This window comes from Alosa pseudoharengus, unplaced genomic scaffold, assembly GCF_046254945.1.
Source record: "Alosa pseudoharengus isolate Yale_2024_CS ecotype anadromous, Long Island Sound unplaced genomic scaffold, YU_APseudo_1.1 YU_APseudo_1.1_scf_19, whole genome shotgun sequence".
In the NCBI taxonomy this organism is placed as follows: domain Eukaryota; kingdom Metazoa; phylum Chordata; class Actinopteri; order Clupeiformes; family Clupeidae; genus Alosa; species Alosa pseudoharengus.
In genome coordinates this window covers 5,883,968-5,907,060 of record NW_027468657.1, presented here as the reverse complement: position 1 = coordinate 5,907,060, position 23,093 = coordinate 5,883,968, and the positions used below count along the sequence as shown (strand labels likewise).

At 38.8% G+C, this 23,093-nt stretch overlaps 1 protein-coding gene and 1 long non-coding RNA gene across 2 annotated transcripts; one reads left to right on the top strand and one right to left on the bottom strand.

Moving 5' to 3' along the window:
• Positions 1 to 1,984: 1,984 nt before the first annotated feature.
• Positions 1,985 to 12,194, bottom strand: LOC143132184 (uncharacterized). The gene is made up of 3 exons (XR_012988254.1): positions 11,703 to 12,194; positions 2,567 to 2,657; positions 1,985 to 2,065 (listed from the first exon to the last, which is right to left on the bottom strand). It is a non-coding gene; the product is annotated as an uncharacterized LOC143132184 (long non-coding RNA).
• Positions 11,106 to 13,531, top strand: LOC143132183 (lysozyme g-like). The gene is made up of 4 exons (XM_076291542.1): positions 11,106 to 11,222; positions 12,668 to 12,852; positions 12,938 to 13,070; positions 13,201 to 13,531. Exons 1-4 carry the CDS (start codon positions 11,213 to 11,215, stop codon positions 13,329 to 13,331), a joined length of 459 nt encoding a protein of 152 aa, XP_076147657.1. The 5' UTR covers positions 11,106 to 11,212; the 3' UTR covers positions 13,332 to 13,531.
• Positions 13,532 to 23,093: the final 9,562 nt, after the last annotated feature.

The following is a 23,093-nucleotide window of genomic DNA, read 5'->3' as shown; positions in this document are numbered from 1 at the left end:
GGACTGGTGGCCCTTCCAGGGGGAGTCTACAGCTCTCATTCACTAAGCATCACAAAAACCGGACATGAGCGCCGGCCCGATTGGACTCCATGGCTAAGAACGGATTAACTTACAATCAAAATGACTTTGAAGCTGTTATATTGAGATAAAAACGTGCATAGGATGCCTTAAAAGACTTGAAAGAGGTAATTTGGCAAAGTGGCAAGAAAAATAGGTAGAACAGAAATCAACATTCTTTTGAGTCCACCAAACAATTCCCTAAAACTGTTTTTGTGGAGAAGATTTACATGGACCCAAATAATCACGTACAGTATGTAATTTGGCCTTCCCCTCTAAACCCTTATAAATTAGATCCATGTGGAAGATTTAAGGAAAGTGAGGAATCTGCTAATCCTAATGGTGAAAATATGACAAACTATGTTTCCACTCTGTCTTGGTGGCCTATGATGTTTGACATTTTCCTATTTCCATTTATTCATTTGGCAGAAATGTAATTTATCAACCATGTAAACAATGAGGACTTGAATGACATGTAGACGTAACACTGAAACTGGTGAGACATTGACTCATAATAACTAGTTTAACCCATTTACATGTCATGACTAAAAAACAATGAATAGTTATTAACAGTCAGTTGCTTGGTACAATTCTCAAATCAAAACTAGTTCAACCTCCGTATCATCTTGTCACTTGCGCACATCATAAAAACAAATCTCTGCACATCCATGCAATTACTTGTGTACAATTGTCTGTTTTTCACATTTTTTGAACAGGTCTTCTCCCAAAGATATTTAGGCTCCTGTATGACAGTGAATTACATGGTTTGGCAACAGACTGCAGTATAAACAGTACAGTAAAAGTTTACAGCATGCAATGTGTAACTTTTTACTGTTGAAATTGATATATTGATAACTTGATGTAACTTGAAATGTTGGATCATAAACCCAAAATGATGATAGTGGTCATAACCTCTGGGATATCAGTTAGTTAATTTTATTCTACACGGTATATGCAGGTAAAAAAATATTTTCTCATTAAGTATGTTGTAGGGAGTACTTTTATCAAAGTTTTATCAATATAAGTTTTGTACTTTTTTCCCTATGAGTGAAAATGTAACTGTACACTGTAGTGGACGTCATGCACCAATGGATATATTTGATTATGAGGACCACATATGTAAATTTCATAACATAGCTTCAAATTAATAATGTTATGATATATGTATTATCTAAATCTTATTTAAAACAAAATTGTGAATTGTGAATATGCAATATATTGTAATGTATATGTATTCCAGTACTAGGACAGTGCAGGTGAAGGTAGGGTAAAACATGATTAACCCTCTATGGTCCACTTTATGATATCCTTATGGAAATAAATATATATTTGTAGACAACGGGTACGCAGAAGGAGCACTAAATAAACCAAATAATTCCCACCATGGCCCTTTCAGGGCTCTGTATAGCCTACTGCAGGCAACAAATTGCCTGTTCAACCAACGAGTAATCAGCCGGGGGTGCCACCTGCATGAAAACCTCTCAATTTATGCCCCCCCCCCCCCCCCATACACATCTACACACACACATATGGGTACACCCCCTTAATGAATTTGTATCTAAACCAGAACTAGTTGCCATTACTAGAAAATTGCGTGGAAACCGATTGCCTTAAACCATTCTAGTTTTTACAAAACATAAAACTAAACAGGTTTAGTTGGGTCAACTAATAACCTTATGTTGATGCTTTAGACAAATTAAGCTTACATTAGTAGTCTTTACTCAAAATCTTTAGTTCACTTAAATTATTGTTTCAGAAGTTGCAGTTGTATAATATAACTATAGGTTAAAATGCATGTTAAAAAGCTCATTAAAATATAAGTTCTGTGGATATTGTTGTTTTATTTTAAGATTTGGCTACTGTATTAGCCTAATTTAATTGTTTTATTAAAAGTTGAAGAGAAATCCATCACAATGTATAGGAATGCCTTTTATTATTGATACAACATGAACAAACAACATTCAAACTCATAAATATTCCACATCCACATATCTTGAAGATGAAGAACCTATAAAAAAAGAACATAAGAAAACAAACTTTTAGTTCATGTTCATTTACTCAGTTGAAATAAAAATCACTGCTATCATGCAACAAATGGGTAATGAGTAAATGGGCATCGGCTAACATTAGCCAAAAGCTAACCAACATGTGCTGCTATTGTTAGCTAAAACCGTCTATAGACAGAAACACCAATATCGATGATTAAGTCTGAATTAAACTAAGTACCACCAAGACAAGTATATTTACATGAAAACATAGGCCTATGTGATATTGTTATAATCTGCCATACACACCCATTGGAATACTAAAGTAGCTACCATGAGCTAACTGTCCGAAAGACTATCTACTAGCGTGCTAACAACGAAGCTAACTTTACCTTAGTTTTCTCAGGTTGTAAGTTAATCATATAAACAAACATTTAGCTAACTACCTGTCAAACTGAACATAATTTTGGGTTATTTCATCAGAATTTTAATTTTTCACCAAGTTCATCAGAAAGTTCACCCACCATTAAATGTAGCCTATTTGTCACAGCAGCAAGACGCATGGAGTCATTCATGTCTCGTGTGGACTGAGGAGAAGCAGGACCCCTCCTCTGCCTTGCAAAAACATAAAATGTATCGTTGTCTCTGCTTATCATGATCAGTGCACTGTATATTTCACTTAAATAGTACAATCAACTCATTTCTTTTAGTTATGGCATAGGGTTTTCACAAAACACACAAACATTAGTAGTGACCACCTAACATATTTATTTCAACTAAATCTGGGTTTAGAGTGTGTACATTTAGTGACTGTACACCTATCAGCCTATCGAGCTAAGAGTTGCTGGTAGGGGATGTTGAAATGTATTTTCTGCTAAGATAATAGACAGGACTGTCACTCTCTCTCACACACACACACACTGGTACATCCCACCCACACACACTCCATTAGACCCCCCCCACCCCCCCACACAAACATACCTTCCCCGCCCCTCACCTCGCCCCACACACACCACTACCCCTCACACACAACCTACATATACACACAGGCACCCACACACATACACACACACCATTACCCTACACACACACACACACACACACCTTTACACCCCTCCCCCCCTTACACACACCACACACACTCCCCCTTCCCCACACACACCATTTCACTATACCTCACACACAACCCCCTCCCCCCAATCACACACCATTACCCCACACATACAAGTACCTTTACACCCCTCTCACACACACAATACCCCCCCCCCACACACACACACACACACACACCATCCATAGTTCCTCCCACACACCTTCACACACCTACGACTCCCTTCCCCATTCATACAAACACAAACTGGCACAGAAACACACACATATATATATGAACACAACACACACACACTCACACACACACATAAACATGGCATGAGATGCAAGAGTGGAGGATGGAGTCGAAGATGGAGATAATGTACTTGTGAGAAGTGCAGGACTGAGTGGTCATATTTTGTACTACTATGCAGTACATGTAGTTACTTAACTAGCCTCAACTAGTTTAAATTTGAGTGATCTATACATGATAAATTGTTCACATAACCTTTTTTATAACACCTGTTCTTATGCAAAAAAGAGAATTTACTATTGAATTGCATTGAATTACATATTTCTAGAAAATCAATTGGACGTGTTTTAAGTCTTGTTTGGGGGGGGGGGGTGGATCTACCTCAGTGAATTAATAATTCATGCACAAAAAAGCTTTTAAGGAACTTAAGTAATGACTATGAGATAATGATTGAAGATGAAAGTTGTCTGTGGTACTCTTGCGCCCTCTGGTGGCCATGTCAAGAAACGATAGAATTATTCATCATAAAATGGTAGTGCAAAGGTGGTCATGTTTTTCTGCCTTTGCACTACCTTGTTAATATTACATAAACCCCATTAACCCTCTGCTACATTAAATATTATGTATGCTGTATTATGTTATCATTTATGATAGGATGTACAAAATCCAAAAGAGAGTACAAAATAGTCCATGTCATGTTCACAGTAGGCTACTGAGAGTGAGTCTTGTATCATGAAGCTTCTATAATTCCCAGGTACAACATGTGGTGCAGTTTGCAGCTGTCAGCAGTGACTTGCTATACTCATACTGCCTCGTTCACCGTACTAAAACTCCTCAACATGTCATCCAATTATGAGTAAAATATAATGTAATCTTAATAAATACAACACATGTGATTTAGTATACTATAATATTTTGTTAACTTTTTTAAATTTTGACATTCAAAGATAAAAAAGTATTCACCCACCCCTTGGATATTTCACCTTTTATTGCTTTAATAAATTAAATGTATTACAAAAATCCCCTCTTTAATGTCAAAGTTAAATCAAATTTCTACAAAGTAATGTTAATTAATTAAAAATATGTAATGAAAAATAATAAACAGTGGTCCAGCCCAATGGTGCTAATAGTCTCACAATTAGAGAAATGGAGAATGCCTGAGTGCAGTGAATGTGTATAGTATGTAAGGGATAATGTACTTGTATAACACCAGTCATTATCGGAAAATAAGTCCCGACAGGGCCCCCAACGCACCAGTCACTGGTCAATCAGTATTCCTGGCTATAATTCCAACATGAAGACAAAATAAACACTCCAAACAACTCAAAGAAAATGCTATTGACAAGCATAAGTGAGGGGATGGATACAAAAATATGTACAAGTCACTGAATATACCCTGAAGTTCAGTGAAATCCATCATTATGGGATGTAAGAAATATGGCAAATGTGCAAATCTGGCTAGAGCAGGCCATCACCACTGAGTGAACATTCAAGAAGAATAATGGTGGGGGAGGCCACCAAGGCACCTGACAACTCTGAACAAGTTAAAAGCTTCAGCAGCTGAGATGGGAGAAATGCATACAGCAACTTTTGCCCGAGTTCTTTACCAGTCAAAGCTCTATTGGTGAGTGGCAAAGCTCTTACTAAATCTTGACTAAAGTTTGCCCAAAGACATGTGGGAAACTCCGAGGTCAAATGGAAGAAGGTTCGTTGGTCTGATGAGACCAAAATCGAGCTTTTTGGCCATCAGACTTAGATGCTATTTTTGGCGGACACCAAACACTGCACATCACCAAAGACGCACCATCCCTAATTTGAAGCATGGTGGTGGTAGCATCATGCTGTGAGGATACTTCTCGACAGCAGGCCCTGGAAGACTTGTAAAGGTAAAAGTAAAATGAATTCAGCAAAATATAAATCCTGGAGGACAATCTGATTCAGTCTGCAGGAGAACTACGACTTGGGGAGAAGATTTACTCTCCAAGACAATGAGCCGAAGCATACAGCGAAAACTACAGAGAAATGGTTTAAAGGCAACAAAGTGAATGTTCTGGAGTGGCTGAGTCAAAGCCAAGACCTCAATCCTGTAGAAAATCTGTGGCTGGACTTAATAAGGGCTGTTCACACCCAATTCCCTTTCAACTTGGCAGAGCTTGAGCAGTTTTACAAAGAAAAATGGAGTAAAATTGCAGTATCCAGATGTGCAAGCCTAATTGAGACCTACACAGACTCCATGCTCCAATTTAATTTGTAAAATAGTTTCCACGATGTCGAGATGGCTCTACTCATCCTGGTCAAAGTAACACTAGAGCACACCGCGCAAATACCCACTAATGTTGTTTTACAACCATTACTCTGAATGTGGGCTCTGCCATTTTTCATCTAACTCTGGATGTACAGTATCATATAAACTGTTTTTATGCCCACATGAATTATATATATTGCTATATTGCATGTTTGTTAATAACTCTCTACCAGCTGACCTAATCAAAGTTTATTTTTTGCCATATATCAACAAAATCAGTGCCTGCTCTTAGGGATCAGGGTCAAGCTGGGTTCTGAGAAAAAGTAAAAAGAAAAAGTGAAAGATCCACACACTGGAGAGCTCCCATTTAAGTATTTTTTATTTGTAACGTTTCAAGCCCTTACGGCCCTTCCTCAGACTTCCAAACAGTGTTACACAGCTGCCCTTTTAGATTCCATTTGTCACGTGATTACAATTAGGTTGCAGGATCCATTAAACAATCAGTTAAAGTAGAAAACATAGAATATTGCACCATGCCCGTGTACATCAACAATACACATATACAATCAATTCATTGCAGAGGTAAAAAAGACTATTGCACCATGCCCGTATACAAATCAAGCTGGGTTCTGTACAATGTTTTAAGACATATTGAATATGTTATAGTGCTATAAGTAAAATGTATGCTAATTGAAGCTATACAATATTTACTTTACTTTAAAAAATAAATTTTTTGTTGAATTAAGAATCTAAAATGGAACTGACTGACACCTACGTTTTTGTCATATGTTTATTTCTTCTCCAGACTGGCACAGTCTGTAAAATGCCACTCGGAGTACACTCATTTTCACCTTATAATGAGCAATGCCTTACAATTGGAAGAAAACAGCCAAGGCCAACTTATCAGAGAACGCCAAGTCATATAAATACAACAATTTAAATAATTAACATAACATTTAACTATATGCATTGTTATTTTACGAAGTTACGTATATTGATTGAATCGTCATGATATTGCATAGAGAAGAGATGGCAGTACCACTATTGACCGCATGAGGGCGAGCGCTACACAAGAAACAATATTTCTCACAAACATCAATATTTTTTATATTAATATTGAGTGAGTGTGTCATATTTGTCCACCTTTAGTTTGTATGCTACTCAGGACAGTTAACTAAATAAGGATCAACACTAAAACTGTAGGCACACTTCACACTTACCCATCACAAACACCCCCTAATATGCTTTAATAAACCAAATGACGACAATTATCTTAGTAACCAGACTTTTGTATGTTACTTTCTCTCCATTATTTTCACTGACCGAGCTGCTTGATATTTATTTTATTTTATTTTATTGTATTTTTTTGTGACAGGAGGAGGGTCCCGCACTCTGCCTGCGCATGACGTCAGGCCGTTGGAGACAGGTTATGGCATGCAAACAGGGTCAAAACGTCTAATAACGAAACGCCTGCAGGTGTAAAAACATTACGTCTCCACACGCAAACATTTCATGTGTACAGATTTTTCCATGTGTGCTAACCAGACGTAAATATTTGCCGTGTAACCAGAGGTATATTTTTGACGTGTACAGATGTAACATTTTTACGTGTAGACCTACTAACCATAGGCCTAAGGTGAGTGTAACGTGAGTCTTAGCCAGTCTGGAAAATAAATAAACATATGACAAAAACGTAGGTGTCAGTCAGTTCCATTTTAAATTCTTAATTCAACGAAAAATGTCTTTCTTAAAGTAAAGTAAATATTGTAGCTTCAATTAGCATACATATTACTTATGGCCAGGGCCTCGTTTGTGCATTGGGCAAAGGGGTTGCTGCCCCGGGCCCCGGCCACTAGGGGGCCCCGGCGCGGGACATTTAAAAAAGAAAACAAATGTCTTCGTCACCTGTCTTTTCCCTCATCAATGCATGCTATTACAGACAACAATGGCTTCGCATGAGAATTAGGAAATATGAAAGCGGAGGTCGAAAAAAGAGAGAGCGGCAGCCAGACGTTCTCAGTAAGGCGCGCCAAAACCACGGCCGTACCCAAGTACGCACTGTGCGTATCATCAGGGTACTCGAGAGAGAATTGCCCGTGTGTGTGTGTTCACACCAAATAGGCCTAGGCTACCATAACTTCCCAACTCTGCACAGTATTGCATTAACTGCATGACAGTAGGCTATTTACAATTTTCTGTACAGTAAGTTTGTAAACACGTTATCAAAATCAATTTAATGCAGAACTATGCACGCGCGCAACTTTTGTTTGAGCAGGAGAGCCTACAGAAGTTGTCGGCTAGCTTGTTGTTTTCTATTACTATCTATGCTGGTTATCAGCACACAATGTTATAAGCTAATTCATTAACTCGAGACTCATCATGGATATAACACGTTTTTTAAACAACGAAAACAGAAAAGATGGAGACAGCAAAGCGAGAGGAGTTATTTCAAATGGGCAAGCAGCAAGCACAAGGTAGGCAAGATTATTGTGTTTGTCAAAATGGCTAGCATTACCGCTGTGAACGTGGCCTTCGCTAGAACAAAACTAAAGGTAACTTTAGCCTTTATAGGGCTATACAAAGTTGTCCAAATAAATAGATCGTTGTTAGGCGTTGTTGTAGTAAATATATTGCATGTGGATGTCATTAGCCTACTATGTAACTACTTTTTAACTGACCAATGCAGGAACCTAACCGGGACAAATATTATCAAAGCATTGAAAGTTAGGTGGGTGTGTGCGTACCATCGCATTCATTCCTGCAGGCACCTTGTCCACTTTTTTCAAAACGAGGATCAAAATAGTGAAGTCCACGTCCACCCCTGTCCCTGACAACGTTACCGTTATCGGCCAACACCCCCCTTGTTTGTATTTGATGTGGCTGGGCTGTGTGTGTGCGCTAGACTGCGTGTTTCAATGTATTTGACGTCGTGGCTGGCTAGGGCTGTGTGTTAACAATGTATCATGATGTGGCTGTGTGCGTGCGCGCCAAACTCTAGGCTACAATGTTTCATGAGTTCGGGAGTTGCACATTTTAGGCTGACCTGGGTATCACTGGCAGTTTTCAAGCCTTAGTAATTCATTGATGGTAATAATATAATATTTCATGGTTGATTTTTTGTGTGCATTGCCCCATGTTTGTAGGCTAGGCCTACTTGTTTTTTGTATGTTGGTACAATTGTATGTTGGTTAACAGTTCCACAATATAAATGCAAATTTCATTTTTACATAAGGCTCGGGGAGGCCTTAACCTGGCCCTGCTTATGGCACTATAACATATTCAATCAAGCTTCCCAGTTGTAGTAGGCTACATCCTAGAGTAGGCCTACATCGTAATCTGTAGAAAAAATGTGGATGACAGACCGAGCAAGCTGTATTAAGCTATAGTGTAGAATGGTCCATCCTTAAGACTCAGTTTCTGATTATCAACAGCAACAACACACCATTTGCCTACAAAGTGTTCTAAGCTGTTTACTTTAAACTTTTTGGCTATCAACTATCCTTAAAGGTGCGATTTGTAGGATTGTTACCGAACGTTCTGCAGGCCAAAATCAAAACACTGGTGAACGTTCTCAAGACAGACGCGAGCCTCTTCTGGGTTGCCAGATGTAATGAAGACTTAGCTAACGTTAGTTGACCTGCAGCTGCTTTAACGTTTCTCCAACCATGACCCAGCTACACATTATGGAATCAGTGAAAACAAAAAATACCTCTCTAACCAACGTAACATATTTAGCTGAAGTTAGCGATGCAGATGAAGTTTAGCCTAGGCTACCTGTTGTGGAGAAATATGGCCAGCTCTGCGTCAGACTTGATATTCTTCGTTTGACGAAGATGTACCATCTTAGGAAGCTACTCCGATGTCCACTTAATTTGTTTCTTGTTTTAATTTTGCCTGCCTCTTGTAGGCGTTCATGACTACAACTGACAGCTGTTGACCGTTGGCCTTTGCTAATTTGGCAACCCAAATAGGAGGACGCGCCAGCCCATTATTAATACGCTATTCTAGAATTAATCGTTCAAAACATAAAAAAAATTCCAAGAGATTCCGCCCCGTAACTCATTTTATTTCATGGGTTTTACGGGTTAGAGTAATGTTGTCAAATAAGCCATTACTTCAATTTATCATGTTTCCTTACTCTCTGACAACATATGGTGATCATTTTTGGAATAGTTACAGTTTATTTTCCATTATTTCCTACATACTGGACCTTTAAACTGAAATGAATAAAACACAAAATGTTGCTTTGTTTGCAACGAAATACTAAAGGCTAGTGTATTTACCATTACAGATTTATGGTGCAACAACCTCACTTAAATATCTATGTTGTATTGAACAATTGTACACATTCTTTGTTTTTGGTATAACTCTAACTTGTTTGCTTTTGTCTTTTAGGTTCCAGACCAGACCAGTGTGGTGATGACCGTGTATTACATTACATGTGTGCCTGTCTGTGTGCACATCCTGCCAACCATACGTCGCTGACATTAACACTTACATTCATTCCTAAAAACATGTGACCATATCTGCACATACCTTTGAACTATACTGAGACGTAGATCTGAGATCTACACTGAGACATTCTGAGTATTATATTGTTACAGGAGGACTATGGCGACAACTATATGAAGCATGCACACATTTGAATAATACCTGTGCTGTGACATCTGTGAAACTTAGCTGTGCTGTAAGACCTCTGTTTTTAGACCTGAGCTGTGCTGTGTGAAAATTAAGATTCTAACCTAAGTTCTGTCTAAAACTGATCATCTGAAGGGCTGAATCTTATTCTTCAGTCTATATCACCACCAAATGTGACCTATTACTATTAACTGAGACCTCTAGCTCTTGCTGCCAGTTTAAAATTACCACTGATAACTAGATCTGTCTTAGGATAATATTGACATAATTGAGTTCTGTAAGAATGCAAATTCAGTAGACATCTGGTTTCTCCCTAATCATTATTGGGTAACTTTAAAATTGGTTTCAACAACTGTGATTTTTTTTACTTCAAGCTTACATTGGTTGATAAGTGTTCATACTGCTGTATTCTGCTGTATTAAAACAATATTGATGAATATTGAATTAACAATTTATTTTTACTGTCATATAGGCTACCAATTAAGTGGTTTTCAAGAATACTGTAAGTCTATGTCATTTCATAGACTTATAGACACAAATTTCAATTAAGTAATATGATGCTATAAACAGCAGCTTTTCTGCATTTACATGCAATGGTAATTCCCTGGAATTACATTTTCTAGTTGTTTTTGCACATTTAAAACTTTTAAAAAAAGTGTTCAAAATAGTCTTTTGAGGCAGTGTTTTTCTGTTAGCGTTGGGCCGGCCAATAAGCTCATTATCATAGTCACCATGTCTGACACCATGCCTACTTTCATTGTGACTGAACAAGGCTTGGGTTCATTCCCTGCTGGACCACTATTTCTGGGAAACCATGTGCTGCACTTCAGCCTGATCACTGATTTGATTGGCTGAGCGCAGCCAGTAGAGATAAGAGTTCATTATATGAAGAGAGGATGAGTTTGATGAACACTTTTCAAAGAGCAACATAGAACAAAGACCAACATGGCTGGGGGTAAGTACACTTTTGTTGAAAATGTCTTTTTGTCAATGTGAGAAAGTGAACCTCACTTCTCACTTTTACGTGTCCCCCCATTGACTTTGAATTGCGTTACCCGCGAGAGCGGGAGAATCTTTGGACATTCGCACACGCACGTACTTACACCCGCACGCTCCCATATAAACATTGACTGCTTAAATAATGGTGTTATGTTGTGAAGGTGTATGGATGGCTTATGAACACATGGGTGATGTGTTTAAAGGGAAGGCCGGCGCGTAGCTATGCGCCATTAACGCATTCGCTTTCATTTTGTTTGTTTGTAACGCGGTTAGTCCGCGATTTCATTCACAACACTCAAAACTCATTTGTCACTGCTTATATAACTTTATACTTTACCACCTCCATGACATGTAGTGCGGTACCCACTATTTCATGTCCCATTTACTCCCTGTTTCTGTCTAAAATCCTGGTTAACTCATACATACTGTTACTCACACATTTCCTGGTTCGCGGTCCGGTTTGTTCCTATGCGGATGCGCGCGCCGCTGTAGGGGCAGTATTTCTCCCCGTCCCAGGGCAGAGGGGGCAAAGCATTGTACACAGGGGTGTTTGTTTTCTAGCAGGCTTGGAATTTCACCATTCTGGGGGCAAGGCCACTTGGCCTTCAGTTGGGCGTATTTGGTGGTGGCCATAAAGGCCACATGTCAGGGCACCAAGGCCAAAGTTAACTATACAGTAGTAGGCTATAAACATGATCAAAGTTGTATTTAGCCTATTCACTGCAGTAGACCTGTATGAAACATTACAAACATGAAACATGACATATTACATAGAATTGTAAATCATCTGATCATCTAATATGTACAGATATCTAGGCTATATTAAATAGGCTATTTATGTTATATTTGGCCTGTTATGAAATCATGTATAGAACAAGTACAGCTCAGCTTGCATGCTTAGCATTTTGTGATCATTAAGGCTACTTTCACAAACTCTTAGTCACCCATCCTCTGATTTACCAATAGCTAGGCAATATTTGTAACATCTATTTTGTATTTGCCCTGTTATGAAATCATGTGGAACAATTTAAACACATTGTAAAACTTAAAGTTCAAATGGTTTGTCATGTATTAAAAGAAGGGTTCGTGAAGTATTCCACCGAGATGAATGGGTGAGAAGAATGGGTGAATTTGCTCCACTGTGTAAAATACTAAATTAATTTATTAATTACACAATTTCATTGTGAGCATGCTGACATTAGTATTTAGCTCAAAGAACTCACTATATAAACTCTTGACAATTATACTCCCTGTAAAGCAGTATTGATACTTACTGGATTATCCTGGTAAATTAAAGAATTTTTTTTTGAAATGAGACACTTTCTGATACTGAATAGCACAGACATGAACTTTTTTACATGATGAAGTTTAAATTAATAGGAACTTTTATTTCCTCTCCAGAGGCTGCGGATGATCTTCCGTACATTAACAATTACAAAAACAAAATTATCAGTGCTTCTAACAAACTTGGAGTGAAGCCTTCTATCGTGGCTGGCATCATCTCCAGAGAGACCCGAGGAGGCAGAGGGGCAGGTCTCACTCCTGATGGCTGGGGAGACAACAGAAACGCCTTTGGACTGATGCAGGTCTGTGTTCCACACACAAGTCTCTGTCCAATACACTCTCTGCATCCATGTTTGATAGTAACATCTATTTATTTATGGTTTCTAGGTTGACAAGCGCTGGCACACGCCAAGGGGTCAGTGGGACAGCCAGGAACATATTGAGCAAGGAATTGGGATTCTAAAGGACTGCTACAATGAAGTCGCAAAAAAATTTCCCAATATGCCCGACAAGATGAAAGGTACAGATCATCCATCTGAAAAGTTTCTATGTCTCCTTGGGGTGTAATACCATGTAAAATAAAACAATGTTAATAACCTCATCTCACCACATTTTTCTGCACTCTTCAAATTATTTTCCTCCTGCTTTAGGAGCACTGGCTGCCTACAACATGGGCGCACAAAATATGAACCCCAACAACGTGGACGCTCACACTACTCATGGCAACTATTCCAGTGATGTCTATGCCAGGGCCGAGTACTATGCGAGGAATGGTTATTAACTCGGAGAACTCACCCATTTCTGACTTTCTGATTGATTGATATCTGTGTCCCTTTATATGCTTTATGATTTTATGAATGGAAATTTCTTCAAGTGAATAAATGCATATCTGCAGCAGAGTAATAACAATGTATGATGTGTTAAGTGTCATTTGCAGCGTCTATCAATGGATCAATAAAGATATCAGTCCAGCATATATAATCCTGAATCATGTCCTTTCACTAAATGACACGTGTACATTTACACACATGTAGACACACAACATCCTCCAGTATCACTGTGAGCTGTAAGAGTTCCTGCATACTGTTCAAATGTCTGTGCGCTGTGAGAACAAACAGTAAGAAGTTGTGTGTTTTTTCATGTGTGTCTGTTTGCATCAGTGCAAACTAAATAGAAAAGTATATTTCCACAACAATACCCCACGTGTAAATGCAACAAAGACAGATTAACAGCTCAAGTGAAATTGTATTAATGGCGCCACCTTATGCCATTAACAAGCTTCTGTTAACTTGATCTGCAGCACAGCACCAATATAAAAGACTGATCTGCTGCTTAAAGTAAGTCAACATTTTACTGTAAACATCTTGTATCTCTTGGAAATTTCCTATCATTCAAACATTTTAGCTGTTTTTTTTAACTTTTATTTCTTTCCTGTCCAAAGCCCAAATAAATCAACTTCCTGAGTGACTTTCTTTCATTTTGCCAAACAGCGGAACAAAGGGTGGGTTCACTGCTAGACCATTATCTCTGATAAAACATGTGCTCCACTGATTGGCTGTACTGCAGCCAGTGGAGATAAGAGTTCATATGAGGAGACGAGGAGTCTGATGCCTCACGGAAACTTCTAGAAGAGAAACAGAGAGCCACTATGTGGTCCTGGGTAAGTACACTTTTGTTTTATGAAAATGTCTCTTTGTTCACCACAGGCTGTACGACAGTATTTGTGGAGGAAGTATTCAAATCCTTAAAAAGAAGGAAATAAAAGTTTATACACAGCTCAGTGGTTCCTAGGGGTCGGGCTCCCTCTAAAGGGTCATTGAGGGGTCATGAGCTGATAATGCTATTGCTCTGGTAAATTCAGAGAGTAAAAGGTCATCTAAATACTTTTGCATGATTTTCTTGCATTTTGTATTTGAACTGTTCTGACTTTAATATGTTTTGTGTTCTATATTTGGTGTAGTCTTCAAGCTTTTCCTATGGAGACATTCGTGAGGTTCACACAACTGGTGCACCAGAGGAAACGGCAGATGCTAGTAAAAAAAAACCCAGTGGTGAGTGACACCAAACACCATCCTGATCATGATGAATTTGATTGTAAATATGGACAACGATAACATTTTAAAGGTAGCTTATGAATAAGCCAGGAAGGAAATGTGAGAGGAGCGGTCAGGAGGAGAGGAGTGCCGAATTGGTGAGAAGAGGACAAGTGGAAGTCTGGATTTGGGGAGTCAGGAAGAGAAGAAAGGGAGGAGTGAAAGAGAAATTGAGGACAAGAGGAGAATAGGGAATGAAATGTGAAAACTTGTGGAGAAAGCAGGTGATGAGGAAGAGAGATGAAAATGTGCTGAGAAGAAAGAAGTGAGGAACAGATGAGTAAATCTGCCAGGAGCAGATGTAAGAGAATAACGTGTTTTTAACATCTTAAGTTTATGATCAGAACTCTTACTTTTTTGTTTTACATTCTTTTTTCTTTGATTGGAGGGCATTAAATGAGTGTAGTTGTGAGAGTGACAGAAATTAAAATGAAAGAGGAAAGGAGAACAGAGTGACCAGATGTAGATCAGATAAATTAAGATAATAATATATGCTCATGATGTGTATCCTACTGCACTGTTCCCTGAAGAAATCTAATATAATTTGAGTACATTCTGTTGGACTTATATTCAATTTAGAGCACTGGAGATCACATTAACTTGAGGATTATTGAAGATCTTTGATTTGTAATTAGAGCAGCTCAGATTATAATGACATGAACTGTAGCAGATTTGCCTGCTAAAATTCATTCAGTGAACTCTACTCCAGCATAATATAACAGAATAGGTTTCAAGATTAGTAATGCTGTTTAAGCCAATTTACCCCCTATGTTATGTAATTAAAAATTAGTAACAGCAGACGGTTTTTGCCTCTTTTTAGGTGGCAGGGGTGAAAATCTTAGTCTTCAACATTTGCTGTGTCATGGTTTCAAATTGATGAAGACACTTAGAAAACAATTACATACAAAATTGGATAAAGGCTCTACAGGAAGATGTCCTGGGTAACTATCATGTTTTTCCCAAATGATGTACAGGTTCTTAGGCATTTTATTATTTCAAATGTCTTAAAAAAAATAATGCCCCCAGACCCCTGTAGGTTTGGGCTAAGCTCTGAATGTCCACAACGTGGATCAAAAGACAAAATAAAGATTCATGAACTTCTGCAAATGGCTGTTATTAGCAGCATATTGGACTAAATTAACAAAAGAGTTACTCATGTAATTATGACCGCCGCGCAGGACACTGAAAGACCGGGGTACACGAAACTTGGTGGGCGTGTAACCCCACATGAATAGCATGGAACCATCGTTTTTCATTTTGATCTGTAGCCCCCCCGCTGGACTGGACCCCCCGAAAGGAGGGTAATGCAGACACAGTTTTCTGTGAATATCTCGAGAACCGGGTTTAGGAGGACCACCTTTTTTTTGTATGTTGATCTCAAGGGGCCATGTCAACCCATTCTATAACCACTCATTTCATGTATAGCGCCACATAGTTAAACACAAAAAAGTAAAAATGAGGTGTTGTAATCGCAGGTATCTGTGACCTAACATAGTCAAAACTGCACAAAATTGGAAGTGTAGGATCATTATGACGATTAATTCAATAATAGCGTATTAATAATGGGCTAGCGCCTCCTCCTATTTGGGTTGCCAAATTAGCAAAGGCCAACTGTCAACAGCTGTCAGTTGTAGTCATGAACGCCTACAAGAGGCAGGCAAATTTCCAAAATTAAAACAAGAAACAAGCTTCCTGAGATGGTGACGTCTTCGTCAAACGAAGAATATCAAGTCTGACGCAGAGCTGGCCATGTTTCTCCACAACAGGTAGCCTAGGCTAAACTTCATCTGCATCGCTAACTTCAGCTAAATATGTTACGTTGGTTAGAGAGGTATTTTTTTCTTTTCACTGTTTCCGTAATGAGTAGCTGGGTCATGGTTGGAGAAACGTTAAAGCAGCTGCAGGTCAACTAACGTTAGCTAAGTCTTCATTACATCTGGCAACCCAGAAGAGGCTCGCGTCTGGTAGTCTTGAGAACGTTCACCAGTGTTTTGATTTTGGCCTACAGAACGTTCGGTAACAATCCTACAAATCGCACCTTTTAAGGGGCCATGTCAACCCATCCCATTACCACTTATTTCATGTATAGCGCCACCTAGTTAAAAATGAAAAAGCTGACATGGTCAAAACTGCACAAAATTGAAAGTGTAGGATCATTATGACACCCTCCGAATGCATGCCAAGTTTCGTGAACTTTCGTTCATGGGGGGCCTTACAATAAAATAATTTATGTGTACATTTAGTGACCGTACACCAACAGAGTTTCCTGTGAATATCTTGAGAACCGTAGGGCCTAGGATGACCAATTTATTGCGTATGTTTGCCTCCAGGGGTCATGTTAACCCATTCCATATGCACACATGTGCATAAACAGATGCACCCACACACGCACACACATACATTCCCAGTAATCATACGTATGACACATACTCACACAGTAGATATATGTACGCATGCATGGACATGCACACACACAGGCACATATGCAGGCACACACACAAGCACGCACACACACACACACACACACACACACACACACACATATACATAAACATGTACATGCACACATGCACACAATTCAAGAATTTCTCAGAATTATGAACAGGCAAGATGGGGGTGGGGTTGTATAAAATGAATTTTACATGTGAAATCTATGAACTAATCATGTTTTGGTTCTTCTTGTCTCGTAGATACCAGTGAGAATTGAGTGTGCATAATGCAATTTAGTGAGACAGTTAGAATCATATATGCCTTTCAGCGTGATTTATTTTTGTGGAAAAAATGTGCTGGACTGGGCGGCGGTCATATTTTGTACCGCTCTGCTAGTTACAGAGAGTTTGATGAGAAAATCACCCTCCTCATGTCTGTATGATGAATCTGCTGGTTCGTTCAGTAGGACTGGAGTCAGGGGGAAACATCTAGTCTAGTTTAGTCCAAATGTAACAAAATCCACCTGCCAGGATCTCTAAAACTCATGAATGATATCTAATTTAATCTGTATAAAAATAGAGTATAAAAATGATACACTGCAGAGGGACAGGTCTCACTTCTGATGGCTGGCGCTGGGGAGACCACAGGTAGGCCTTTGGACTGATGTAGGTCTGTGTCCCACACACAAGTCTCTGTCCAACACACTCTCTGCATCCACATTTGATAGTAACATCTATTTATTTATGGTTTCTAGGTTGACAAGCGCTGGCACACGCCAAGGGGTCAGTGGGACAGCCATGGAACACATTGAGCAAGGAGTGGAGCTGAAAGGTACAGGTCATCCATCTGAAGAGTTGTCTGTGTTGCCTATTGTTGCATTGTGAGTTGGTGGTATCAGTGTAAAATGTACGATATTAAAACATATATAAGGTTTTTTACAAAGTAACGTTTTCACAAATAAATCTGCAAAGCAATTACTTTTGAAATCCTGAAACACAAATCCAGCAGTATTATTTAAATATACTTTAAGACACAATAAATGATACTGAGCCTCACTAGATGTAAGCAAACAACTATTTGCGATGTTAAAGATAAACAAGATAAAGTGGAGTAATGGCACCCTGAGCAGTAAATGAAGTCACACTCTGTTATGGTTGTCAGTCTAGCCGCACCAGCACTGCTTAGTTTGACAGTAGAGGGTGACACGGGAAGCAATTTTCACTCCCGTCCCATCCCGAGCCCGCACAAATACTCCCGTCATATCCCGATCACGTGACAGCCCCCCCAAAAAAATTCTGTCCCGCAAAATCCCGAGAGAAAGACTCCCGAATCCCGTCCCGCTCCCTATGTTGATGTCTAAAGTTATCCGACTGTTAGGCTACAGTAGCGTGCGGTGACCATACATTTTGGTAGGGCAGAAAGCCTTGTCTAACTTTTCTTTAATAGCCGATCATTTTGGGCTATATTAAAATTACATATTTTACAGTACTTTGCTGTAGGCTATGCTTAAATCATTTCATAGTTAGATCTCATCCCATCAGTTAAGTTTGCACCGTTCTCATCACGTTAAACCAGCGAAGCATAGCAACGTTGCTATGAGTAAACAAAACAATTTTTTGTGTTCCGCCAGGGTTATGCGATAAATATATTGAGGAATGCGATCGTCAAGGTGTCATGCCCCAACATTGCATGACACATTAAACTCAACGAGAATCGCTTTCTCGTGCAATTGAATAGAGTTGTCCTTTGCTGATACTTTCGCCTGTAACTGTTTCTTTGCATCCATTTTGCCTTAGGGCCTATCGCTGAAGCTGATTGATTGTGAACAGGGCAGCTGCTTGTCTTGCTCTGATAGGCTACCAATCAACAACAAACGTATTGTGGGTTGTAATTGGTTCTCTTTTCTAAAACGAAATGCCTCACGTCTTTGGGCGCACTCACTGCATTGCAGCGTCATTTTTTAAGTTAATAATCTCTGGCTTCCCGCCAGCTCCCGTTTATTATTTCCTGTCCCGTCCCAATCACGTTACCAACAGTGAAATTTACTCCCGTACTGCGGGAAACCCGCGGGAATACCGTGACCCGCGGGAGTCCCGAAAAATTGTCACCCTCTATTTGACAGTGTGATCTGCATTTTTGTTCGGACTCTGCTTTCTTTATTCTTTCTATGTTTTCAACTTTATTGAGTAAATGACCGACAGATTTGTTTTGGTTTGAGGTGTTGGTGCTAAAGTGTGACATCTAGTGGCTTAATGTTGTGCATTGCAACTTTAATTTAATAAATTAAAGCGACTGTGTTGAATGTTCATGTGATTATAGCATTATTCAAATTATTTGGACAGGACAACTTTTTCTGTAGATACCCCATTGACTAATGTTGCCCATTGTTGCATTACATCAATGTCGCTGCCTGTAAACAAATACAACTAAACAAGAGAGAAGCATTTTTTCTGGATAGAAAGCACTATAATGTTTACATTTCTCAACCAACGTCAAAGAGCTGAGTTTTTTAAAGAGTTTTTGATTTATGTGCAGTATAAAAAAAGTTTAGATTTTTTTTTCTCTCCACCCTTCAACTTTTTTTTCCTGCTTCATGAGCGCTGGCTGCCTACAACATGGGTACAGAAAAAATGGCCTCCTCCTACAAGAACGTGGATGCTCACACTACCGAGAAGGACTACTCTAATGATGTCACTGCCAGGGCCCAGTACTATGAGGAGTATTATAAAGAATGGTTTAACCTCTGAGAGCTCCTCCACATCTGAGTTGAAGTTACATTTAACCAGCTAAACTCAAAGCAAAGGCAAACTCAAAATCCAGAATCTTAAAAATATGTTACAATATCTTGTGATCGTCTTCTCAACTGTATGGCGGATTACACATTTGTGTGTTTGTTACCGGCTTGCACAGGTTTGAATCAAATCCATAATGCCTTCAATATTCATTAAGAATTAGTTGATCCATACTTCTTTAGAGACAACTGATCATCACAGATTTCCAAGAAAAACATTAAAGTAGCTACACATGAATAGCATTTGTCTTGTTAATGGTCTGAGTTTAGTACATAGAGAATGTTTCTCTCTTTCTCCTTTGTCTCTTTACCTGCCTCTTTTTCACTTGATCACTTAAAGGATCATGCTCTGAACACTGTACCATATACATTGTGTGTGTGTGTGTGTGTGTGTGTGTGTGTGTGTACGTTTGGTTTGTTGTGTGCATAGGGTTTTTATGTCTTAAAACACTGTTTTTTTTTCTGCTCTCTCTTTCTCTCTCTCTACAGGCTTAAAGACAACAGGATAAAAGAAGAAGGCTGTGCTGCCTTAGCTTTAGCTCTGACATCATCACACCTGATAGAGCTGCACTGAAAGGGAATAAACTAGGAGACTCGGTTAGGAAGATCTCTGCTCTAAAGGACAATCATAATTCTAAACTACAGACATTGAAGTGAGTAAAATATTTGACATAATGTAAAGTGGCATACTGTACAGAAATACTGATGCCATTCAAGTGATATAATGGAGTATGACATAGTGAGTAATGAAACATAAATATTAATGATGGACTTAGAGTGCCCTCCATGGCTGGAATTTTTCTCATTGTTTTTATTGTGAGATTACGTTAAATCACCAAAAGATGATTTTTTTATACCTGTTTTTGGTCAACTTTACCAGGGGTGCCAATAATCTAAAGGGCATTGTATACAGTGAATATACATAATTATACAACAGATAGGTCCGGTCCAGTCCAATCCAACGATCTATTGAATATTCCTGATTGGACGAGCCGTTGCAGAGTTGGGAGATCCCAGGACATCCCTATTCAGACTCACCACTAGAACTCACAACATGAACATTCCATTAATTAAAAAATAGAAAGCAGTGATTTTGTATATATTTTGTATTTCATATGTGACAGTAATTGAGTAAGAAAATTGAGCAAATGCAGTACTTTGAATGTTCAGTTTAGCATGTGACAAGTAAGTACCGGTAGGCTATACAAATTATTGTGTGCATCAAAGAGCAAAACAGTTTTTTTTAAAGAAACAGCACTGGGGCCATATTCACAAAGAATTTTAAGGCTAAAAGTAGCTCCTAACTGGCGAATTTAGGAGCAACTCCTAAAAATAATGGGCGTGTCACTCCTAACTTTAGGACTCCTAATTTTTGTCACTAAAAGTAATTCACAAAGCATTTTAGACCTAAAAGTAGCACCTAAGTCTGGGACAGCTTAAAAGAAGTCGAGAGGACTCCTAACTCTCTAAGACCTATTCACAAACAGCTTTTTCCGGCATTTCGCGTCACAATGTTTTGAAATCCTATGCGGCTAGGAGCTTCCAATCGCCAGGGAACAATTTTGCATTGTAGGCATAACTAAGGGATGCAATAACGCCACCAACAACCAAAACTACTCGTTCTTAACATGTAAATACGTCTCATTGTGAATCAAATTAAAATGTTCTCCTCTTTGCAAACGTAGACATAGGCATATGGTGACAGATTAATTTAATAATGTTGCAAAGATAGGCTACTGCATCAATCCATATGTTTACTAGGCTATTTGTTTTGCCTTACTCTTTATTCATTTAGGCTAGGCCTTTTTATTCAGTTATTCATCATCTTCCGTCCTTGTGTAGCGCACGCATTCTCAGACCTGTCACCTGTCACTCATCATCGTAAGGGAGGTGTTTGGGATCATTCCCGCGTTACAATCATCAGCCAATCAAGGTGGCCACTTCAGTCAAGCTCGTGCATGAGTAATGACATCATCCATAGCAACGAAGACTCACTCTTAGTTTAGGAGTTGTCATTTTTCCTTACTAAGAGTAGGTCTGAAAGGCTTTGTGAATAACTTTTAAGAGAAAACTTCTAGCTAAAATCTTTTAGTGCGATTTAGGAGTACTCCTAGTGGTAAGATAAAAGGCTTTGTGAATACGGCCCCTGGAGGGTTACAACATATTAAAGTTTATAATCACAATGTAAACGTAACCTGGTGTTGTAAGGCTATAACACAGCAACTCACGAAATAGTGGAATTCTCTATGATATGCCTAATATGTTTATTATGTTTATTTATGATATGCCTAATATGTTTATTATGTTTATTTATGATATGCCTAATATGTTTATTATGTTTATTTATTATACAGCTCTTCACAATGCTAGTAGAACGCTCCATTGACTTGAATGGGATTTCCCAGTTCTAGCGGTAAGATATTCATGTAATTACCGCTGCAAACATATAATTACCGCTGTCAATGGCAACGGGTTTTGTGCTTCTGATACGTCTTTCATATCACTACGCAAGGACTGGAACTTCATTCAAACGTGAAAGCAGACGGTTGATCAGCTGTGTTCTAAAGAATGTTTGATTCAAGTTCAGCAGCGTGTGTTGTTGCGAACTATTTGATTCTCACTTAGCCACTTAGCCTACACCTCCCAAACACCAGGGGGCATTATACGCCAGTTCCTATGCAATGGCTGAGGAATTACTCTGAGTATCTTATCCATGCATGTATATTTTATATATGTGGGGTTGTCTCTTGAAAGTGAAGAACATTAGTGTTAAAAGACAGATAATTAACATTAAGGGACCTATTTTGACAGTCATAACGACCGCTGGAAGAAGAAAGTGGGAAAACAAATGATGCTTTTTCTCAATTAGTAGTCATGCGCATACACCACACTAACACACACAAACACTTCAAGACCTGGTGCTAGAGCTTAGTTGTGTTTCCAAGTCATATCAAGTGACCTAGAGGGCTGAAATGTGGTCAGTTCAGAGATGCTTGTTATCCAGCAGAAAGAAAAAACAATATTCTAGCCTCTGTAACTCTGTGTCAGTACATCACAGTTTCCCAAGAAACTACAGTGTCTCAGCTTTCCAAAGAGGTCAGGACCAGGTCATTTAATTATATGCCAAAGTATGTAGGAACAGTGCCCTTTGAAGTTGACACTGTGCAATTTGGGGAAAAAGTCTAGAAATTAGTTGAGGTTCATGTGGCTAAAGCAAGACATGTTGAAA